General features: G+C 48.6%; 1 protein-coding gene across 1 annotated transcript in view; it reads left to right on the top strand.

Annotated features, from left to right (window-relative positions):
* GTF2E1 (general transcription factor IIE subunit 1) overlaps positions 1-14,549 on the top strand; it is a 47,370-nt gene extending 32,821 nt beyond the window's left edge. Inside the window, exons 3-5 of the mRNA XM_068698337.1 lie at positions 6,256-6,457; positions 10,630-10,874; positions 13,045-14,549. Coding sequence (XP_068554438.1) covers positions 6,256-6,457; positions 10,630-10,874; positions 13,045-13,475 — 878 coding nt within the window. The 3' untranslated portion in view covers positions 13,476-14,549. The remainder of the gene's footprint in view (positions 1-6,255; positions 6,458-10,629; positions 10,875-13,044) is intronic.
* Positions 14,550-24,478: the final 9,929 nt, after the last annotated feature.

Raw genomic sequence — 24,478 nt, forward strand, 5'->3', positions numbered from 1 at the left:
GTACGGGAGAAGCATTTAAGGCTGCTTCCCAAACCTGTTGTGCGTGTGGGTTAGACAGAGAGTGCTGTCCTGAGGAGCAGGATTTCGTACTCCTGCCTCCACCATGGAGCCCTGTACCATGGTGAACAGGTCAGTAAAAACAAGTTGGTGGCAGGGGAACAATCCTTGCTCTTCCCCAGTTTCACACAAACCTGTCTTAAAATTTTAAGGCCTGCTGCTGGGAAGTATTGATCTCATAGCTCTTAAATCAGTGGTTTTGTGCTAGAGTATGTACATACCTAGGAGAAAACGGGTCTAGATTTGGCGTGTTTAGTGTTAAAAGGAACTTCTTTCACTTCATTTTTGGTTCTTGATTTCCATTTGTGAACTGTCTTAGGAATTCAGATGTCTGCCCACAACCCAGGATGTCTGTACCTGGTGGTACCTCTCCAGAAGAGGGAGAGAGAGAGGAGGAGATGCTGTGCTCCCCTAGCCTGCTACCAGGAGAGTTGTCAGCGGTGGGGGACAGGCTGCTGCATTTATCACCAGCCTCATCCGGCTTGTGGCTGTGGCTGTAGTGCCTTCCTGAGGGGTCTCCCAGAATTTCCACTTCTCTGCTTTCAGCCGTCCCCAGCCTGTCACTGCATCTGACCAGCATCACTGCATCTGCTCAGCTGCAGTCTGCCTCGTCTTCTCTGCAGCCAAATGTTAAAGCAAGCTTCTTCAGACTGCTAGGGTAAAGCCTGCTGCGTTTCCAGTTTCAGTGGCAACACTGAATGTTTTCGTTCTGGAATTCAGGTTACCAAATCTTCCCTAAACGGCACCTTTTCCTACACATGGTCCACTGCTTGTACCAGAAGAAGCTTGAACAGTAGCATGGATGTCGTGGGGTGTCCAGACAGGGCTGACAGAAAAATGAACGCTTCCTGTGTCACATTTCAAGCTGGAGCACTGCAGTCAGCCTTGGGCTGTGGCGTGTCCTCGAGAGCTGGAGATCCAGCGGACCATGAAACCCGTCTTAGGAAGATGAGATGTGGCGTTGCGTTTTATGTAACACACTGTGCTCTGTAATTGGCTTTTTAATGCATTTATGGAAACGTTGAAATACTCGCAGAGAGAACAGTATTGCTGTGTTGTTTGGGAAACATTTATTTGCTGTTTTTTTCTGTCCTTTGCCTAAAGCAACTGGGTTTTGGAAGTCAAATATGAATATAAATGTACTTGGGGCTACAGGGCTCCACCGTGGGGAGAAAAGAGAGATGGGGCCAGGGATGGCTAGGAGGTAAAATTGAGGGGAGACTCATCTTTCCTTGGGGCAGGAAGGTGTTTCCCTCTCAGACACGAGGAATTGGTTTCTCACTGAGATGCTGAGGATGCTTTAATGAAGGCTGAGCAGTCCCGTCAACTCCAGGAGTCGCTGAAGATGAACAGCTGCTGAAGCCTAATCTGCATCAGCATTAATGCAGTTAACCAACAACTGTTTTAACAATCAGCTCTGCTACTAGCCTGGTTCATTAAAGTCCTTAGAACTCTCTTTGCTTCAGTTTAATCCCTCAGAGGTGAATGTCCTTACATCCGAACATGGAGGTTGTTGTGGCAAATAACAATCCAGGCCTGCTGTAGCCACTCAGCCTACTATTTCTGGCTGTAACGATTCGGGAGGGAAGTGCCTTTAGGTGCTGTCCTAAGTAGCCCTCTAAATCCTGAAAATCAATGCGAAATGAAAGGAACTTAATTATAATTTGTACTGACAGCACTGCCTATTACTTAGGGTGCTAAGGACTCCCATTACATGAGCATGGATTGGTTGTGGAGGGAGGGGATAGGAGTTGTACTGATCCCTTCCCTTCCCTTCCCTTCCCTTCCCTTCCCTTCCCTTCCCTTCCCTTCCCTTCCCTTCCCTTCCCTTCCCTTCCCTTCCCTTCCCTTCCCTTCCCTTCCCTTCCCTTCCCTTCCCTTCCCTTCCCTTCCCTTCCCTTCCCTTCCCTTCCCTTCCCTTCCCTTCCCTTCCCTTCCCTTCCCTTCCCTTCCCTTCCCTTCCTATGGGAGTGGGAAGCGGCTGGTACTGGAAAAAGCCACCCAGGGAAAGAAAATTGGACAGGGAGGTCTGAGAAGTGAGAGGCTCTGGAGTCCAGGCTGAGCAAGCAGGGGCAGGTTGCCCAGACACCCTGCTTCCCCCTGCAGCCGACCCACACCGCGCTAGCAGCTTGTCATCTTCTTTGCTGCTCCGTTCAGTCAGGTGGCAGGGGGCTGTGAGGAGCAGAGGGCTCCACACCTGCTGATAACCATGCACAGCATCACCTGGAGATGGGCCTGTGTCTGGTTCCCTGCTGGTAGGAACCTAGCAAGCTCTGACCTTTCCTCGAGATCTTCAGTCATCCCTTTCCAACGTCACATGAAGCACTCGGGGATAGGAAGTGCGGAAATGAATGCTGCTTGCGCATCCTAAAACATTTTCCCTACCACGGATTTTTTTTTCCAAAGCAATTGTGCTTTGCTCAGTGAGAACGATGAGCTGTGTGCATATAATGTTTTTTCTCTGGTTTGCTGCAGAAGAACTAAAAACGTGTAAAAATCAGCCATTTACTGGAAGAAGATGGCTCCAGTAGCCACAGCAGCGTGATCTGATGACCCTTCAGGTCAGCTGTGCTTCTGTCTGGTCTTGGACTGGTCATTTCTAGGTAAATTTCTCTAAGGCTGTCATTAACAGTTTCTCCTAACTCATTTGAGATGCCCGATTCTGGAGCCTGGAAGATAATGGGTAAAAGCCCTGCGTGCTTATTGCAGGAACAGAAGTTCCCGAGAAGCATTTCTCAGGCATTACAAACCAAGTGCCGCTCAAATCTGCAGATGCTGCTGAAATTTTGCCATCTGTGCCTTAGCTCACCCCCCATGTAATGGTAATAATGCTTCTTCTAAAAGAAGCTTGTAGGAGATTTTGAAAATAAATTACCTTAATGTTTTGTGGTTGCAGTGGAGAATAAAGATCTGGATGAGGCTGAAGGCTGGAGTAATAAAAATGAGCTGGAAGGTTTCAGTGTGAAGTACAGTGTCGTGTACCCAGCATCTCCTGCAAACCTCTCCTGTGAACATGGAGCTCATCCACTGGGAAGCGCAGAGGAGGAAAGGTCTGGAAGCTTTGCGAGATCTTGTGATAATTGAGGCAGCACTTTCATGATCTTAAGAGGTCTCAGCAGTTATCCCAGAAGCACTAATGCCACTGGGCTTCTGGGAGGTCTCATCTGGAGAGTTGTGTGCGCTGCAGCTTTTCCTGAGTAGCAGAAAGGTGAGAGCAAACTGCAGGAAGTGTGTAGTGAGCCTGATAAAGTGATCAAACGAATGGGTGACCATTTTAAAAAGGGGAAAAAGAATGGGTGGCTTATTTGCAAAGTGAAGGTGGAGGGGATGAGCTGGAGGGCAGCTTGTCAATATACCTGAAGGGTTAACAAGATGCAAGCTGGCTGGGGTGAGGTACAGTTTGCAGGACAACACGGATGGGGCTTTGGGCAACCTGGGCTGATGGGAGTTGTCCCTGCCGTGGCAGGGGGGTGGAACTGGGTGGGCTTCAAGGTCCCTTCCAGCCCAAACCATTCTGTGATCCAGCAGAAGACCTTCTTTGTGTCTTTAACATTCAGTTCCAGTTAAATGTGTGCATAGGTGAGGAGCCAAACTAACACGGTGGGACCGGTTTTAATTCTGATGTCTCCTCTCTTGGACAAGCTCCTCTGGCAGCGTTAAGCTGGTGCACACAGCCGAATTCGAGCAGATGCAGCACGCACGTTTGGACACACCGCGTGTAAGGCGTGTGGGCGGTTGACCTTTTCCTTCTCTCGAGTGAAATCGAGTCATAAGGAATTAGCTGCAGATATCCTGGCCCTGTGCTTCCGAGCTTGAGCTGCGTGAATCGTAGCACGCCTTGGGGAGCCACAGTACCGGCGTTTCAATCCTTGAGGGAGCAGATGAGGAGATCTCTCTCAAAAGGCTGGTTTTTAACATGCTGGATGCCTGAGCGTGGAACAGCGAGGTGTGTGTGGACAGAAGGGGATGCACGTGCTCCGTGTTGATATGTCCAAGGTGCAGGGAAGCTCCGGGTTGCCTGCTTGCCCTGGCTCGGGCAGCGTATTTGCGTGGCAAACCAGCAGTTGTGTCCAGGCGGAGGGAAGAAATACATCCCAGGAGTGGGCACACGGCCATTCTCAGCCTTTGCATGGGCTCCGCTTCACGTCTGTCACATGCAGTAAGCATTTGTGAGGAAAATGTGTCACTGCTGATGTGACATAAAAGCTCTGGTGACATTTTGCGACCTCTTAATGTCTAGCAGAAGAGGTTCGCAACACGTAAATGCCATCTGCCATGGCAAGCCAACTCCTCGGTTCTCTGATCACATATGCCTCTTATGAAATGCTGCATCACCTCCAAAAAATCAGCATATTAATGGAGGAAGCCTGTCATTTCACTCATTCCCCGATTCTTTACATAATCCATCTCTTAACTTTATTTTTTGCTTGTGAAGAACCCTGAGGGGGGGAAGTTGCAGCAGATCCACGAGAGCTCCAGGAGTTCCGTTCCATTAGAGCTGTATTTATTGTCTGATTTCCTGGTCCTGTGAACCAGAACCATTCTCCCCCTGCTTTTAGTCTTTAGCAAATACTTAGTGTTCACAAAGGGACATGAGAAAAGCAGGAGCTGTCTCAGGAACCTACAGCAGGACTTCGGGGTGTGTGGTGAGGTGGGGTTGTAAAAAGAGGAGAGGTTTCTCTGTTAACCTGGGTTTGTTCCCTTAGTCCATTATGGGAACCGAGATGTGCTAATTATTTTCAATTGATTCAACTTGTGCCAATTTGTCGTGCTGATAGCTTCAGATGCAGGATAAGGAGACCAAACTTTGGCTTCAGTTCTTGCCGGGCTGACAGCTTATATAATTGTCCCGTTCTTGAATCGATAGCGGCAGTTTTTGCAGGATGAAGAAGTAAGCACAGAGTTTTGTGCTTGGATGGGAGAGGAGAGCGCCGTATTTACTTACCCTTCATGGCACGTGGTACTGTTGTTGGGTGCTCTGGCTGTTGCAGAGATGTGACAAACTTCGTAAAGTGACTTCTTTGCAGGAAGTTTGTACGTGTTACGCTCCACAGAGACAACACGCTCGGATTAATTTGCAAGTAACGATGAGCAAAAGCTATTTCAGATGGTGCCAAGGTAGAAAATTGCATTTCTACAGACTGTGGTGAGAGGCAACAGATTCTGCCTCCTGTCATAAACAGTGCCTTTATGCATTTTCCAAGAACTGTGGAAGCATTGTCTAGCCCTCACAGCCACCAGCGAAGAAGCTAGGTCTGTTTTTATCGCTCTGTTACAGGCAGAGAAGGAGATACACTGAAAAACAAAGCGACAAGACTAGCAAATCTGTGCAGGCAGCAGGACGAGACACCAGCAGCCCTGGCTTGCAAGCCTGTCCCGTTACCTCATGTCCTGGGCCAACCCCATTCTTCCAGCTGTGTTTGTACCTGGTGTCAGTGATACAGCCGGCTCCCGACACTGATGGTTAGACAGAAACATGCCGATTCCCTGACACAACCTGTCCTCAGGCTCCCTGTAAGAAAAAAGACACCTTTCCCTTTCTTCATTAGGGTGCCGAGAGATGATACCAGGTGTGTGTCGGTGCCACGGGAAGGATACGTAAAAAAGAAATGACACAGGGCCAAGAGAAATCCCGAGGTGGGAGCGCAGCATTTGTAGCCACGTAGCTGTGCCCGGCGTGTGTGAGGACAGGGCAGTGCACTGTGCTGCTCCCCTCGCTGCAGACCATATGGTGAGGGCCTGCTGCGAGCGCTTCCCCAAGGTTCCTGCTCGCAGATGGAGCAATGAAACCGAAAGGCCTGCTGTGAGTTCAGTAGGGTTTTTTTTTTGTAACTGTATTGCCATGCAACCGTTTTGGTTGCCTCTGTTTGACCTGCTTTTCTAGCTCATTTAAAACGTCTAGCAAGAAAGGGCGTGAGATTAGGAGATGTCTCAATCGTGGTACTGCAACACATCTGGGCTTCTCAGAGCAAGGAGCTGCTCCCCGAGCTGGGTATCACCGGGTGACATCAAAGTGCTTGTTGCTTTCTTGGCTGCTTAATAACCAGGTGCACTGCGTGTGGGAAGGGGTTGTCAGAGTGAGAAAAGCTATTTAGCATCGAGCAAAGAAAACAGTGAAGCGCCCTTGTTTAAAACGCTGCGTAAAGAGCTGGCCTTGTTGCTTTTCTTCTGACGCTTTGCAACTTTTTTTCATTTCAGGAACTTTCCGCTGTACTTTCTGTGAGACTGAAGTGGAAGAAGATGAGTCGGCAATGCCCAAAAAGGATGCAAGGACACTCGTGGCAAGATTTAACGAGCAGATCGAGCCCATCTACGCGCTGCTTCGTGAGACAGAAGATGTTAACTTAGCCTATGAAATCCTCGAACCAGAACCCACAGAGATCCCTGCCTTGAAGCAGAGGTGGGAATGGGCCCTGCTTTCTCTCACTGCAGTGCTTCCTCACAGCACGTTCCTCTGCTCCGTGAGGTTTTCCCAAATCTTCTGCAACCCCTGGCTGTATTCGGGTCTTACTTGTTCTGCACCAAGGGTGCCTCACTCTCATCTTTCTCTCAAGCCCTTTTGTTTATTCCTTTTGTTTCCACCCAGCTTTTGAAAGTAAGCAAAATGCATTCTACATTTCATGTTTCAAATCCATATGTAACAAAACTTCTTTTTCTGATTTTCTCCTACTTGTTACACAACTCGTTTTTGGGGGAGACCACGTTATAGTCAGAAAATGTTTAAAATGTTCCTGCCCATGGGAAATGACACTTTCCTTCAGAACATTCCTAGCTGTACAAAAACAGATGATGTTTAAATAATGCAGAAAGATGTGGGGAGCTGTCAGTTTTGTCAGCTATGGTGAAATGTGATGCACTTCTCTCTGTTTTAAAAAAAATAATTAAACACACAAGAAAAAAATCTGTACCTTGAGGAGGGGGAGAGAAGCATTCCCACAGTTCCTCGGGGTGCTTGGCTTTTGTTAATGGGAGAGCGAGCAGGATACTTTTTTTTTTTTTTACATTCAGGCTAACCTTGAGAGAGAATGTTCATCATATATTAATGCTGGACAGTTTCTAATTAATATAATAAAAAATTACTTGTCTCTTTCTAGCCAAGAATATAGCTGATTTTGCTCATCATTCTGAGAGAAAAACAGAAGCCATGTAGGGAGGGGAAGAGATTTTTCCAAGGTCATTCAACATGTCTTTGTTGATATGGGGAGGCTTTGAAGCCTTTATTCCCAAGCTGAATCACGAAATTTTGCTTTAAAAACTCACTTCTGTAGTTCGTGTAGTAGAACCGGGATAACCCCACCAAAAAGAGGGTCATTTCTCAGCCTTCCCATGGCTACCTTATCTCAGCGCACAGGAAAGGAGCACAGCAGAAGCCTGGTGCAGTCCCACGATTAAATAGCAGCACCCACTTGCTTGACTCTTAAATACTTAAAAAACATTGTAAATGATTAATTACTCTGAGCAGGGAATGACAAAATAAATAGGCATTTTTAAATCCTTACTTGAGCACAACTTGCTTCAGCACATACAATGATTTAATTATTTATTAACGCTTATTAATTCAAAGCAGCTAATTGCATGAAAGTGCTGCTGTGAGATTTTTTTTTTTTAAAAAGTGCCAAACCCTGGGTTATTTATTCTCTCTCCACTTTATGGAGCCTCGAGTTTCTGAAATCATTGCCGAAACTGGCATTCGATGCTCCTGAAACAGACAGAAAAGGTCACAAAGTGCCTGCGTCTTCTTTTTTTTTTTTCAGAGGCACAAGCAACTCGTGTTTCCAGGAGAGTGGTAGCTCTAACCAGCCTCACTGACAACGTGTAGCTGTCACTCACCTGCCAACGTGGCTGGTCACATCTTCATTTACACTTTTCTAGGAGGCAGTTACTTCCCATAACCTTGGCAGAGCATTAGGTAGCACCACAGGTTTCAAAATGCACGCGCTTTACCCGAGCCATTCTCCGTGGTATCCTAAAACAGATGAATTTGAATACCTCCTCCATTTTCTTATGTCAGGATAACATGATGTTATAGAACATAAATCTCTGCAGAATTCATTTCTGTGGTCATGCTATCAAGGACCATGGGTTGTTCCCTATGAAGCTGAAGCTCTTAAGAGCAGCTGAACGAAAAAGTGCTTTAGTTCAGACACAGCACAAAAGGAGTTATCCCCATTTTACAAGACCTTTTATTAATAGCCTGGACAGGATTGAGATGAAGATTTCAGGTTGTTTTCCCATTGCACAGTGTGGTTTCTGCGGGCCATACCTCAGCTATGTCAAGGATTATTTATGTCACCTTTGAAGGCAGCTTAACCACTTAGTGAGCGATTTCCATCAGGGTAAAAGAACAGAGCAAATGTAGCCAGATCTGGGGCCCTCAGCTGCCACTGTCTGAGCAGGGTGGCCTAGAACTAGGGGAAAAATACATCTTAGATCAAAGAGAGAGAAATTACTGGCAGAGTGCACTCCCTCCACCTGTTCTGTGCTACCTGTATGGCAGCTCGCACGCCTGGCCTTTTGCTGGTGCCTGATTTAGGGTGCTCAACCTCACCCTTTGGATCAGGTGTGCTGAATAGCAAGGTCTCCTCTTGCAGTGAGGGATATCCCACTGGTCACTCAGCCTCGAGGTCGTCCACTCCCAGCAGTACGGTGAAGATGCAGTTGCCCAAACAGCGCAGTGAGTTGAGACACGCTTACAAAGCTTGCTGGGGTCAGAGAGTAGATAGAAGCTGTCTAGATTATTCCATGCAAACGTGACACGTTGCCGGAGATGGTTTGAAGTAATTCACATTGTAGGTGTCTCTTACAGCTGTTACCTTCATCTCTGAATCCCTCCTGACGTGAGGGAAGAAGTGTTTTGCTACTAAATGGTGGTGCGTAGGAAAGAAGTCCATTTCAAACACACTTACGGGGACCTCTGTGCAGAAGTATTATTAGGCAGCTCCTGGCACTGCCGAGCATTCAGCTGTCACGCTGCAGTCATGGAGAGGCAGAGGCTGGGGGAGAGTTGCATTGTGTGTCTTGTGAGGGAAGTGGATTACATAAAATTGTCAGGGAAACGCTGGTTACAGATTTCTATTGTGTGGGAAGCAGAGCGGTGCTTTTCACAGAACACATGCCTGTCTTGGAAAACTGAAAGGTACCAACACTTGAAATCAGGCACTGGGAAGAAGGTCTCGGTGTGGTTCCTTGGCTTATGTAAGCAACACATGGGCACGGGTCTTCTCCTTCAGCCCAGAAAATCAAGGCTGCTGTGAAGCTTTCCTGGTGGGGCTGGCTGGGGGAGAGAACCAGCTAGTGTGTGGACGCGTGCTAACGCAAATATTGTGAGGTATTTTATGAAGAGATCCCAACAGACACACTTAATAGGAGGTCGTGAGTAGCCCTGAACCAAGCAGAGGCTGAACAAACCAATACTTTGCATACGGGGAAGAAGGACGATCACCTACCCCCGTATTTCCCCCTCATAGTTTACACTTAAAAACCAGGCACGCTGAGCTCATCAAGCAGCGGTTAAATCCATGCTGAATTAAAAAACTGCATGTTGCTCAGGCCTCCAACTGCAACCTTGTTTTCAGCTTCTCCGTTGGAGGGAAGGTTGTTGGGCAGATAGCAGCAAGTGAACCCTGTGTGCTCACAGCTCCTGTCAGCTCAGCTGGTAGCAGCTGGCAGCAGGACAGGGACACTGCTGGGATCCTTCACTGATTTCCCCGGGATGAAGATCTTTTGGAGAGCTGCCAGGCAGAGAAGGACCTGGGAGTGATGGTGGACAGTCGGCTGAATATGAGCCAGCAGTGTGCTCAGGTGGCCAAGAAGGCCAACGGCATCCTGGCTTGTATCAGAAACAGTGTGACCAGCAGGGCTAGGGAGGTGATCGTCCCCCTGTACTTGGCTCTGGTGAGGCCGCACCTCGAGTACTGTGTTCAGTTTTGGGCCCCTCGCTACAAGAAGGACATCGAGGTGCTTGAGCGGGTCCAAAGAAAGGCGACGAAGCTGGTGAGGGGCCTGGAGAGCAAGTCCTATGAGGAGCGGCTGAAGGAGCTGGGCTTGTTCAGCCTGGAGAAGAGGAGGCTCAGGGGTGACCTTATTGCTCTGTATAAGTACATTAAAGGAGGCTGTAGCGAGGTGGGGGTTGGCCTGTTCTCCCATGTGCCTGGTGACAGGACGAGGGGGAATGGGCTGAAGTTACGCCAGGGGAGTTTTAGGTTAGATGTTAGGAAGAATTTCTTTACTGAAAGGGTTGTTAGGCACTGGAACGGGCTGCCCAGGGAGGTGGTGGAGTCACCATCCCTGGAAGTCTTCAAAAGATGTTTAGATGTAGAGCTTAGGGATATGGTTTAGTGGGGACTGTTAGTGTTAGGTCAGAGGTTGGACTCGATGATCTTGAGGTCTCTTCCAACCTAGAAATTCTGTGATTCTGTGATCTTCCTTCTCAATACAAAAAATTAGAAATTCCTGGTAGCACCATGAAAATGGCAGTTCTTGCTGCAGATCCAGGCAGATAATCTGGTGTGTTACAAAGCTGGCCAAGAAAGGGCTTGTTCTGAGTGCTGCTTTTCTCTCTCTTTTACCTAGCAAAGAACGTGCAGCTGGTACGGGTTCGGGGACAGCTGGCGTTACAGGCGGACACCATCGGGAAGCGTGGACTACGAAAGGCCCATCCTACGAGGACTTGTATACCCAGAACGTTGTCATCAGCATGGAGGACCAGGAGGACATTAACCGGTCTGCCAGCGACGGGAAGCCAGCCAGAGAGAGGCCAATTTGGCTCCGGGAGAGCACGGTGCAGGGGGCGTACGACCCTGATGAAATCAAAGACGGTAAGGAAACGCGCCGAGCACAAGTGCTGCTCTGCTTCTGGGAGTGCTGGGAGAAACAGGTTCCCTCGTGCGTCTACAGCTGTTGCTCCCAGCACTCCAGATTTTGTCTGCTCCCCCCCGCTGTGCAAAGCACCTGTGCGTAGGTAGATGGAAAAAATGCCCATTTATTAGATCCGGGATGGAAATGTAGGTCAGTGAAGCTGAGCTGCCCACGGAATTGCATGTTCCTCCAAAAATGCTATTTATCCGTTACCTCTTCCTGTACCCTTAGTAATAGGTGTTCTTCTGCCTCGAGAGTTTATTGCTTTTCGATGAGGGCTTTCAACTTGAAAGCTGAACCCCAAAATAAGACGCTGCTGGAAAATAGAATTTATTAACATTTGGTGACTCTGAAGCCTACGAAACCTACCGGCAGTGTTTTTGTGCTCCCAGCATTCTTCTTGCCAATTATTTTTCAAAATGTTTCATGTGAAAAATCTGTCAGAAAGAAAGCTTCTGGAAGCACAGTAGGACTGTCTGCCACAGGTGAGTCCTTACTGCTTCCTCTCTGTTTCTAGTTGCCTTTGCTTTTATTTTCATTCAGTTGGAGGTCAGGTTGTTGGTTGACCATAATCAAGATCTTGTAGCGACCAGAAGAAACGTTCTGCACTGCTAAGTTTGCTATTTAAGCATGGAGACCAAAAATGGGAAATAGAGACCCTTTATCATTGGTGTGTTAGGGAATCGATAGATAAAATCTTCCAAGTCACCTGAGGATTACAGAATGACACTGTTGGTGCCCAAGGGAGGGAAGATGGCAAAAGGGAATCACGTGTAAGCACAAGCCCTGAAATCATTCCTCTCCCAGTACCCAGAGAGGAGTGGGGTACTATAGGAACAATATAAATAAACAGATGTGAAAAAATGGCCAAAAGACGCCTAATTACGTTGCTTGCATGTAGCATCTTCAAAACGGATGGATCTCAGAACATTTTCCAAATGGATTACACAAAGTGAGGTGATGAGAGGAACCTCCTCCTGCATTTTGTAGCAGAAGTTGCTACTCAGGAGCCATGCTGAATTCTCACCCAACTTTTCAGCTAGACATTCAGTCCACGTCTCCTTCTAAATTGGTTCCTTGAGGTGACTTTTGGTGTACGCAGCGTAAATGTTTCTGAGATGCTGCTGAAGGACGTTGAGGGGGAGTTTATCTCCTTGGAGCACAAAGGTGTCACTGCTTAACCTCCAGCACTGCTGGAGATTGAAGCTGGTGGAAATAGCCTGAAATTGGTGCTGGAACACATTTCTGTGACTCTTGTATGATACAAACAGGAAGGCAGAAAACTTGGGACCGCTGGCAGAAAGCATTCACTGCATGGATCTGCCAGGATCTGTTCTCACAAGCAGGAGATGATAAAGTCCAGACTTCGAGCCACAAAGTTTGGACTTTGTGGAGCTGCCCCGGGCTGCTGAGCACCAGGCTGCCAACACAATGCTTTTGGTCTTCCTTTCTTTCAAGATTTTTTCATTAATGATACTAGTTGTAGCCATCACCTGTTACTACAGCTTCATTTACAGGGAAAACACAAGTCCCATAAAGTTAGGGATGGGTCTTTAGGCCTTAACTGTACCACAGGAAAGACTCCCCTGGATTTTCGTGCTAAATGCAGAACTCAATTCTTAGTTTACCCATTTCTCAGCATTTCTCTGTCTCAAGCTGAACAAAGTACATGGTGCGTTTTCGATCCTGGAGGGGAGCGCTTGGATGTCCAGTGCCTGGATACGGTGCGCAAACGATGAAAGCCCAGGGATTGGAAAAGAAGTCAAGTGGTGTTAATGTATGAGGGCAGAAAGCCATCCACCTCAGCTCCAGCAGCTGTTTGTATGCAGCCTGTTCCAGTGCAAGGGGGAAAGTTTTCCATGGGGAGTCTGTTGTACTTTTTAGGCCTTTTTTTGTACATAAGGTTCTCTGCATTTCTTTTCTTCCTTTTTTCTTCATACAGCCCGTAGGTTTTTCGGTGCTGGGTGGACTCGCAGGTCTCTCAAAAAGTAGGATTAAGAGAAGTTTTCTTCAGAATGCCACTTTTTGAGCAAGAATTTTATCTGTTGAGTCTGGGAGCTGCAGACACCCTGCCACAACAAACCCTCTCCGCTCACGAGAAAACTCTCACTCCCTTCTGTCTCTCTGCAGGGGGCCGGGATCTGGACGCCTTCCAGGAGCGTGAGGAGGGCCGGGCGGCTCTGGATGACAACGAGGAGGTGATGCGTGCCCTGCTCATCCACGAGAAGAAGACGCCCTCTGCCTCAACCGTCACCGTCGGGGGCTCCGCTCCTCTCTCCGGCGCCAACGCCAGTGACTCGGAGAGCGAGACGAGCGAGTCAGAAGAGGAATCCCCTCCCCGCCCTGCTGCCACAGCCACCACGGCGTACGGGCTGGAGGAGGAGGAGGAGGATGAAGAGTTCGAGGTGGTGGCAGAGGACCCCACGGTCACAGTGGCTGGGCGCCCGCACACTTACAGCCAAGTGAGCCAGCGCCCCGAGCTGGTGGCCCAGATGACACCGGAGGAAAAAGAGGTTTATATCGCCATGGGGCGACGCATGTTTGAGGATATGTTTGATTAACTGCTTCCTCACGGGGCTTTTTTTTTGTTTTTTAATGATTTTTTTAAAGCCAGAGACTCCCTTGTAAAACAGAAGGCTAAAATGCATCTTGCCTCCCCTATGCGCAGGGACACTGGGGCCTGCAACTGCTAATCTCAGGCATCTTGCCCACCAGAGAGGGGGAGCAGGAAGGCTGCATGTGCCAAAACAGGTAGGGGAGGACAAGTTTTAGAAGGGAGGATGCTTGCAAGGTAAAAATTTTAGGGTTTTAGGGTTGCCTGCGCACAGGCACTGGTTTAACCCTCTGGCCACGGAGCGCTTACTGCTGAGCAGCCCCGGGGGCAGCCACCTGTTACTTTCCTCGCTCCCCTTCTCTTCTTAGTCACTCTCAGCACCTCAAGGTCAGGGGTAACTTGAAACACGCAGAGGGAAAGCCTTGTTGAGCGCACAGAGCCACCCTTTGTCAGTGTAACAAAAGCCCTGCGCGCATCTGAGCTGTCAGAGAGCTCCGACTGACCCGGAGATGCCTTCCTTTTCCTGTGCTGCCTGGCGCTTCTGCCTCGCTCTGTCCAGCCCCCGGTGTGGCAGACGGTTGGTGGCGGGCAGAGAAATGGCATGGCTAGCTTCTGTTTGCAGTCACACCACCACGGTTGCATCATTTTAAGAGGAATTATGCAAGTTTAAATTCTGCTTCGGCACGCTCTCTTCCCACAGGAAGACATTTACCCGTGCCTGCAGAGCAATATCAGATTTGTAAAATGTTTTCTCTATCAATTGAAAGTGTTGCTTTTTTAAAATTGTAGTGTTTTCCTATCCGGCAAGAGAACAAAACAAAAGGATAAAAGAAGTTTGTGTTGTCGGAGGGTAGGGGCAGTACTACGTGCTGCTCGGTTTACATGGGCAGCATCAATTTGCTGTTCACTGAGACTGTAAATCTGTTTTATACTAACTGTGCTTTCTAGGTTCTGCTAACCTTGTAATGCCTCCTCTGTGGTTTTATTTTCAGTTTCTCCCTCTTTTGATCTCCCTCTTTTTTTAGCATTTTAAATTCGCTTTTAAGTCATTTTAAGGTGGAATAAATAAATAGAAACTCGTTCCCTTTGTTGTCGTCCAATTTGTGGTGTGTCTAGGTAGAAATGTTGTTTGCTTATCATTTCAATTTACTCAATTCAGGAAAACAACCAAGCTGAGGCCCTCCTTTGGGGTAAGGACCGATTGAAATCTCACATAATATCTCTGCTCCACATTGCTTCTCCTCACCAGAGCTGACTTGAATGCCTCCTGTTACCTTCTGCGCTTTCAGGGAAGATTCTTCATGAGAGCGGTGCTTTTGTGGGCTCTTTTTGATCACGATCCATTCCTTTCCACCTTCCTCGGGGGATGCGTATGTGAGTGAGAGAGGTCCCATAGACCTTTGTTCCTGGTTAAAGTGGTGCCATTGCATAAGGCGGACTTCTGGGATCCAGCATCAAGCTTCTAAATGCTGAGCCAGCCAGAGCTGATAAGCCAGATTCAGTGATCAGCAAGCAGAAAAACAAAAGTTCTTTACCAGTTCTGTCTAGAATTTAATGTGGTTGAATTCAAGGCTAACCCTGGAGAAAAGCAGGTCAGTTTACAAGCACCCAAGGCTAAAATCTGAGAACTAACCCTGAATGCAGCGCAACTACTCATTCTCGTAACATACCGGGAGTTTTTAGTCTGCAAAATCAAGCTGTAGGTTTATAAGCTTAAGTGAAGAAATCTTGGTCCTTTTTCCTTTTCCTTTTCCTTTTCCTTTTCCTTTTCCTTTTCCTTTTCCTTTTCCTTTCCCTTTCCCTTTCCCTTTCCAATACTGCATATATATCCAACCTAGGCTTCTATGAAGCAGGGGCTTTAATCTTTCCCACCAAAGTTCCCGAAAAGCAGCTTCCCCCATCAGGGAGTCTGCGTCCATCCAATTCTTCCTTCCCGTGTCATGGCCTCCTTCAAACAGACGCAAGTGGCTTCAGCGCTGTGGGAGCCGAGGGAATTAAAGATCCCCTGGAGGAAGGGCGGAAAACCAGCATCACCTCCTCCCTGAGACATCTGAAGAGAGCTGCCCGCCAGGTGCCTGCCGCAGCAGGGTGTGCTGCTGGGGAGCCTGACAGGCCGGGGAGAGGCTTGCAAGGTAAAAATTTTAGGGTTTTAGGGTTGTCAGCCCCATCCTTGAGTCCCGCTGTGCAGCAGGGGCTTGGGCTTGGTGCCCTGGAGGAGGGAAGCGTCACGAGGTGCTGCAAAAAGTCACTCCGAGCCGAGAGCAGAGCAACAGCAGCTGGGCCACCCTCTTCTAGAATTACCCAGCAAAATCTGGGCTTTTTCCTCTCCGGGATACCTAACGAGCTGCCAGAAGGTGGCTGCTTATTTAACGTCATTAATGAGGCTGAGAGAGAGAATGAACCTCATTGATACCTAAGCGAAAATCAGATTTTTTTATATTATCAAGAAGCACGTTAAGGGCAGCGAGTACGTGTGCAGCCATCCTGGGAGCAGCCGACAAAGAGCCTTTGCACGAGATGCTCGAAATACAACAGGTATTTTTGCTTAAAATACATCCCTGACCTAAATATAATTTGATTTCCATCCCTTTGAACAGCTCAATGCTAACGAGGCAGGCAGGGATGGCAAGGAGGAGGCCGAGGCAGCCGCACCACGGCAAGCGGCTCGGCTGGGCTGCAGCGTGCTGGAGACCCCGCACCTGCCTCCCCCCAGCACGGCCACAGGAGGAAACCCCACGCTGCCCACCTGCAGGAGCCAGCAGGGATCCAGCCCCAAAATCAAGGTGGATGGGATGCTGTTGAGTGAGCACGAGCGTCTGTGTACAAAAACAGGCGCACCTGGCAAGGAGGAGAAAGGGGAGCGCGCCGTGCGGGTGTGATTAAAGCCCTGACGTGCTGCTTCTGTTTGTTTTTCACCTAGAAGCTGTGCTGCCAGCCTCTGCCATCCTGTTACTCACTGAAAGAAGGAGGACAAGCGGTGGTAATTCTGCAGCGAGCCGAATGCAAGCAGGGCTGAAGAGCCTGGCTCATTTCCACCCGGTAAGCCAGCCCTCCTGCTTGGAGACGTTTTTTCTCCTGCACTTGGGACAGTGGAAATCCACCTGGTGATGTCAGGAGATGAAAACCATCCCCGGTACAGCGATGAAGATGGGAGAGAGCCGGTGCCAGAGGGAAATGCAGCCTTTAGAAGATGACGCATCTTGAGAGAAATTTCCCTCTCGCACCCTCTCCCAGGCCACACGGGTGTCGTAACACAGGCGAAGAAAAACGCAGGGTGCCCACGAGGCCCTCGGCTCGCAATCCACTTAGCCTGCTGCATTCCCCTGCCTCAGAGCCCATTAGGCTCATTCCCTTTGGGGATGTTAACAGACAAGGCATTTGGTGCAGTTTGGGCAGGAGCTGCTGTCAGAGCAGCACGTAGCAGCTGAAGTTTTTGTTAGCTGCCCATTGGAGACCATCTGAAGCCCGTAATGAAAGAGTTTATCTTCCCAAATGACAGACGTAGCAAGCTGCGTGGATTCTTCCAGCAAGACAGGCGTCAAAAGTCTCACGTCTCCAGTCCTTCCCCTGTTTTGTGTGGTTTTAATTTTGCATTTCTCCCTCCTCACACAGCGGGCACCACCATCAGGGATGCGCCAGCGGGCCCGGTGCTACCACGAAATGAACTCTGGCTTAGTCGTGCTAATGGGCTCCTTGCGGGATCGGTAATTTACAGGCTAATGGAGCCCTCCCAAGGAAAGCCGTGAGTCAAGCCATTAGAAATAGCGAAAACAAACAGAGTAAACGCTGCGCCTGGAAGTGTGTTTGCTCGTGTGGTCAACAGCAGTGCTCAGGAGATGGCGCTGGAAAGAGCAGCGCCCTGCTTGTGGCAAGTGTCCGGAGCAATCTGAGTCCGAAGTGGACACGAAAACTGCTTCTTGCCCATCTCAGTTATCATAAGAGCATTACCACTGGCAGCCCGTGTTGGAAAGGACATAAATAGAGCATCCAGCCAGCCCCCAGGCAGGCAGGAGGCAGAGGAAGAAGCAGAGGATGCAGAAAAGTTTTGGCAGAGGGGGACGTGTGCTGCTGGAGCTAGGGTTTATTGCTCTCCTCTCCAACTCGTACGGGGCACGGCACGGCTGCGCGTGCGGGATGCTCGCTGCCCATGGAAGCGGAGAGGAAAATGGAGAGGTACCAGGAGAGCAATAAATGGGGCACTTATCTCCTCCTTAATCACAGCCCAGCCTGCAGGAGGCCTGCAGGGAGATGTAATGGATTAAATACAGGTATGAAATGAAAGCTTGGAAATGTTTCCCTCACCTGAAAGGACTGAGAGGCTGACGATAGCACAGGCTCGGTTTTGAGGCCCATCCTGAAATTTCCTGAGTGTGCTTGTTGGCAATCCCAAATGGACGCAGCACGGTGCTCCTTCTCAAGATGCTTTCAGCCCGGGGAGGAGACACGTCTGCGTTTCATTTTGCTGAGGGTACCACGAGTATTGCAGGGCTTTCTGGCTCCAGGGCTGAGCCCCAGGTATGAGACATCAGTGAAAACCCACAGCTTTTTTTACAGCTGAAGACTATAGCAGCATGATGAGAGGTATTTCTCCAGATGCCTTCATCAGCTACTGACACAAACTGCATCAAATCATGCAGGGGTGGCCTGAAAATAAGGTTTGGATCTCTGGGTGCCCTTTTATCAGAAGAAGGCTCTGGAACATGTGGCTGAAGATGAGGAGTGGTCTCCGTCCTGGTACCACAGGCAGCTGAGTGCGGATGGGATGCACAATTATCACAGAACCACAGAAAGGTTTGGGTTGGAAAGGATCTTAAAGATCATCTAAATCCAACCCCTGCCCTGGGCAGGGACACCTCCCACCAGCCCAGGCTGCCCAAAGCCCCATCCAGCCTGGCCTTGGGCACCTCCAGGGATGGGATGGGGCACCCACAGTCACAGGCACAATGCGTAGCACCTCTGAGGAACCCTCACCAGCACTTCCAGCGCTGCTGGACACCACGGAATGGTGCTGCTCAAGGTGATGGCTACAATTACAACACGTACATTGTCAACATTTGTTTTTTTCTTTCATTTTTTGCCCTGAAATTCCCCAGCTGGTCTTCTGTTGCTCTCACCCCTTAGGTCCAAAAGGTCTTGTTGGTGAAATATTCCTCTCTCCCCGCTTTAAAATGACTGAAGTGGAAAGTACGTGTGTTACTGGATTTCCTTCCAGGTGTCTGGCAGCTTAATTAATCCCAAATCACATTTGAATATCTTCTGAGATGGAGGCAAGATGCTAATCCACTTGCATAGGAAAAGGCCTGTGAAGATAATTGCTTCTGGGTTCCCAGCCCCGTGTCTCCTCAGCAACCACATGCTCGTGGCCCCCAGCTTCCCTGCTCTGTGCCAGCCCTTCTGGAGGCAGCTTTCCTGTCTTGGAGCTGAATATCCATCTTCCAGCCAGCTCTGCTAACTGCCTAATGCCCAACCTGTGTCTGAAGCAGCTTCCGAGTTCAAACGCAGCCCTCACCAAGGACGCAGCTGCTGAAGAGGCAGGATGAGAAACAGATGCAAACCAGGACGCCAGACAAACATCCCCAGACTTTGACACACGAGATGTTTATGACCCAGACTGTTTACAGGAAGATGTCAAACATAATCTGAAGATGAACAAATAGTCTTGCAGCTAAACGAGCAGTGGAAATAACGCCGGCTACAGACACGTATGAGATGCCTCTGAGCCTGGTCATTTCAATCACGGCTTAGAAAGGATGACAGAAGTCTGACAGGCTCAGTCCCTTCACTTCCCAGGTCGTAAGGAACTGCATTATCAGGCAATCTATAAAATAAATATATATAAAAAAAATCCAAGCTGATTTGCTTTCTGGTGTACACAGGCTAAATCCCCTTGCCTTGCTTCTGCCCGACCTGCAGCGTGTCCTGCTCTGTCACCGCTTCTGACGGGCTTTTCTTTGAAGTGAGCTGAGCAGAGAACTTGTCACTCAGAAGTCCTTACTGGGTAAAGCTGGATATTGACAACAGTTCACTGCAACCTTGCAATCTTAAGGAGTGACTCTGGATATCCTATGCGTGGGGGATATCTGTGAGCAGAGCAAACTGAAAATGCCGTGCCCCGCTTTGTTTGCACTCACGGCTCAATAGCGAGTGGCAAATTCCAGGCAAAACACCCCAAAGCTGAGGGTGAGGCTGCACGCAGGTGTATATATGCACAAAGCCATGCATACATATTTATGTAGCTAGAGTATTAAATGACTCGTACCAAAAAGAAATGAATGGCTTGCCTCTGAGATGGTCTCTTGCAGGAGAAACAAGGTGCGGAACAGTGTGCCCTTACACAGGGGTGTCTTAGCTCCTGGATGCATACACAGATGGGTTAACTCAAGGCTCACCTGTCTTTAAACCTTGTGCAAAGCTGTCAGGCAGGATGCTGTGGCTTTGTAGCTGTGATTTATTAGCACCGGAGTCTATGCCCTGTCCTGAGTCTAAGTAATTTTACCAGGATTTGCTGCTAAAATGCATGGCGTTGCTAGCGCTTGCTGGCAGAAGGGGTTCATCTATTCCGCATTGAAATATGCACATTTGAATTTCCTATCTCCGATTAATAGGCAACCTCAGGAGGTGGCCAGAACATTGCTCTTTTGGTGAGCTCTGCTTGCAAAGCCTGAAGGTGGAGGTGGGGAGCAAAACGGAGCCTGCGACCGTGCTCTTGGCAAGGGAGCAGAGACAGCCCGGCTGCTACAGCATCAGCAGGAGGCAAGTGTGTCCAATTCCTTTACAGGATGTGATTTCCATGCTCATCAAGTAGTGGAAACTGGAATAAATTGAATTAATGAGCAACTGGAAGCACCTAAACCTAGTGCAATGGTGAGGAACTGCTAGAAGGGCTTCGCCCTGTGGTAAGGTGAGGAAAACAACTGCTTAGCCACATAAAGCAATAAGGGCTGGCAAAATGAGCAGGGAGGGAACACAGCAACCCCAAATGTGCCTGCGTGCTGCCCCCGCTGCTTTGAAAGACCAGTGTCATCGTGGATCACCCTATGAAGACTGATCAAAATTCAGAAGGGATCGCAAAGGGGCACAGAAGACTGGCAACCACATGGAGAGGAGCAGGAGCTTGTAACAGCTGTGCACGTGCATACCTTGGGGAACTGGCTGCTGTTCCCCTCACCTAACCTCAAAGGGACATATTGGCACGGTGGGGTGACAAAACCCACAGCAGACCTGTCACTTCGGGGTTGTTTCCCCAAATCTCACCCTTTCTTGCTGCAGGGAACGATGGAGCTGCTCGTGGCACTGTGGCTTACAACAAGGTCTGGCTTTCCCTGGGGCACAGTGTAAAGGGGACGATTTTTCTCTGCACATTACAGAGCTTCTGTAGCCCTAACACCACCACCAAGTGCCCTCCCCTCAAGAGCCGAGATGTGGGACTCAGCCTGCAAACCCCAGCCCTGATGCTGGAAACACCTGCAGGTAGGATGCCAGCCCTTCACTTGCTCCTCTGAAAGATACAGTCTTCAGCGTAATTGAAGGAGCTAAAAAAAAATATTTTTTAATTAATGCTATTGACAGTTTATGGGAGAAATGCAATAAGAGACACCCTTGGTGTGAGGCTGAGATTAAACCAATTTAAAAATTACTTTTCCCCCTTGAAAGAAAAACTAATTAACTCCGAAGTGCTGGCAATATAACAGCTCTGAGTGGTGAGTGCATATATTTAGTACTTCGGTTGTCCAGTTAGGAGCAATGCTAGGGGATAGGACTTATAACAAGTATATTATCTCCTCATCAGAGAGATGTTTTTTTCATTTGAGAGAGAGTCCAAGCTCACAGGAAAAGTCAAGCTTTGCACGAGCCATAATTAACAGCAAGGATGTGTACTGATGAAGTGCTTGGAAATGGACAGATGATTATTTCCCTGTATATTTAGGAAAATATTTTTCAGAGTTGCATTTGCTGAGATTTATCCCAAATTCTTATTCTGGTGTCAAAGACTCTTGGAAGGAAGAGGGCAAACTGGAATATTTTCCCTGCTCAAAAACTGTTAAAAGTCCAACTTCGGTGTGTTTTAGTTATGTTTTGTGAGTCTCCTCAAGGCTTCCTCTTCTGAGTTAAAACTTCTCTCCTCGGTCTTTGGTGCTTTGGGATGACTTCGTGGATCCCTTATATAAACACATGCCTAAATGGTTCTGAGCCAGGTAAAAACGAAGCGTATGGATGTGGCTATTTAGCAGAGGCACTTCGTGTGCCATCCTGGAACAAAGACCTGGTGAGACGTACAGATCTGCTCAGTACGATGAGAAGAAACTTTCCACCTCTGTGCTGTGGTGATAGAGCCCCATCCTCACAAATCAAAGACAAAAGGAACGGGGCTGGGCTTGCTAACAGTGGTCACACAGGGGAAGGAAAAGCCCGGTTCAGTGAATGAAGTTCAGAGTCACAAGCTAATTGAGGCTGGAAAGGTGCTCTGGAGGCCACCTAGTCCAAACCCCGACTCAATGCAGGCCTAATTAGAGCAGGTTATTTATGGCTTTGCCAGCTCCAAGGATGGAGATTTTACGACTTCTCTGGGCAACATTTCAATCTTTGATGACCCTGATGATGAAGAATCTTTTCCTGCATGAAGTTAGAATTTTTCATGCTCCACCTTGCGCCTGTTGCCTCTCCTCCTACCGCAGCACATCTCTGAGAGAAGCCAGGCTCCACTTCTCTGTGCCTTCCCATGGCAAACAGCCCTAAAACCTCCCCACACCTCATCTTTAAGGCTGAGCAAACCCAGTTCTTGCAACCGAGCAGCCCTACACTGAAATCCATGCTAATATATTTTGGGGAAGATGCCCCAAATGGATATAATACTCGAGATGCAATGTTCAGAATGGAAAACCTGCTTCTGCAGCTGGTGTTTCCTACCCAGTGTTAGCAACGTGCCCTGGGTCTCAGGGTAAGTCCCAGCTGTCACAGGTCCAGCTCAGAATAGCCTGTGAAGTGCTCAAACCATGGCAAAAGCCTTGGGGACACACCGTGGGAGCTGGGATCGTGGGGTGACCCCACCAGGGACGTCAAGGGAGCCAGGCAGGGCTGCCTGCAGCTTCCTGAGCTGTGGGTTTCCTTGAGCTGATGGCTTGCTCCACGTTTCTGGAAGATGAGCAGATTCCTCCTGTGGCACCGAGTGGGCGGGTGAAGGGCAAAAGAGCAACCGAGATAACGAGGTTGATCGTACAAAGCATCTGCTGAGCCCAAAGCAGAACTGAAGAAAAAGCGAAGGACTGAGGAGCAACCTCACCACCGTCACCCCCCCACCGTGCTGCAGTGCTGCTGCTGGCAGGATAATGTCTTCACGTGGCTTGGAGCAGCTTGTAAAATATTGTTAAATCGCTTAAAATTCTCAGGGAGATTTGGATTAAGGTGCAGACTCTCAGAGCTTTTACTATTTATATTTGTGACTAGTGTATTTTTCCCTCCCCTCTGTTATCAGGCTGTGACTTTTCACAGACTCCTATCACCAGTCGCTCACCCCCACCATTGTGTCTGAACGGCCAAAGGCTGAATTATCAGGAGCAACTCCGAGGTGGGACTCTTCTCTCCAAATCCATCCCTCATCCTCCAGTCCTCACGCACTGCGGGATGCCCCAGCATTACAGCTCTGCCCTTTTGCTCCGTGCTTGGTGCTGCCCGTCTGGAGGCACAGGCATCTTTGCAGAACTGCAGCTCAAAGAAACTTTCCAAAGACAATTTCCAGAGTTCGGCTACGGGCAAATCCTAGTTACAAGGAAAAATGTTAGCATAAAAAATATGAATGCCCCTTTTGAGAAAACCCAATTAGGTTCCCCAACAAATACAACCTGCAATGCTGCGAGAGGCTTTCTGATTGCGAGTCCATCTTAATAAAGGCAGGAAGTGAAGTAGCAGCCAATCATGGTCATTACAAACCTTATTACACAAAGCAAACGCGGATAACGAAACGTCTGATAGCCATGCGCACAAGTCACCAGCTAGGAAACCAACAGCTGATGGAGGAAGATAAAGCAGTACCAAAAAAAAATCCCAGTTTTAAGGATTAAGGGCAACAAGGCATTATTAAAGGATACTGAGACCTGATGAAATCCTTACTACAGTACAGGATAACAGGATTCAAAGGGGCCTCTTGGATCATCAAATCCTCCTGCTACCTGTCAGTAGCACGATGCCATGCAATCTCCTCCACGAGAACACTGCTGTTCAAGAGGCTGCTTTTGTACCCAGATCCCAAGGAAGGGGTCGAGGGGCATCAACACATTTTAGAACTGGATAATTCAATTAGTTATAACCTTCTTGTGATTTCCTACTTAGGTTTGCTTGTCAGCGTTTCATACCCGTTTTCTCGGGCAAAAACTCCAGGTTCAGCAACTTCTCTTCCCATCGTTGGTCCCTGTAGGTCCAGTGCTAAAGAAGGCAGAGTTCCTAACCACAGTTCGCATAAAAAAGAAATATTCACTGAACATTTATGTCCTGTATCTGGGAAGAAAAGGGATGTTCTGATTTCACGGGAAGGAAAAAAATGTTTCCTGTCTCCTCAGCAGCAATGGGGGACGTTAAATAGCAACAACCTCAGCAACGTGCACGTCTCGGTAGCAGAAAATTTGCAACAGGAATATTGAAAGGAGGGTCTGAGGAGCTTCCAGTGGCTGTGATTTGTAACATACATTGAAAGACAAGGCGAGCTACAAAGAACCAGCAAAATGCTGCCCTTACAGTTCACCTTGATTAAACAAGGTGAACCAGGGTTGTCCTTGGAAATCCTGATGTCCTGGGCACTGCTCCCCACGGAGCACACACAGAGGACGGTGTTGAAGGTTGTGTCTGTGCAGCCAGCACAGCAAGTTTGCTGTTCATATCAGAGGCACGCCAGCAGCTTCCAACTCTGAGTCTACACCTCAGAATGGGACTGCGATGACCTGGATATCCCAAGCCCAATTAGCCTGAAACCAGCCCCAGACAAAATCATGGCTAAGCAGATACGGGAGGTGAGTAAAT

This window comes from Anas acuta, chromosome 1, assembly GCF_963932015.1.
Source record: "Anas acuta chromosome 1, bAnaAcu1.1, whole genome shotgun sequence".
Lineage (NCBI taxonomy): Eukaryota > Metazoa > Chordata > Aves > Anseriformes > Anatidae > Anas > Anas acuta.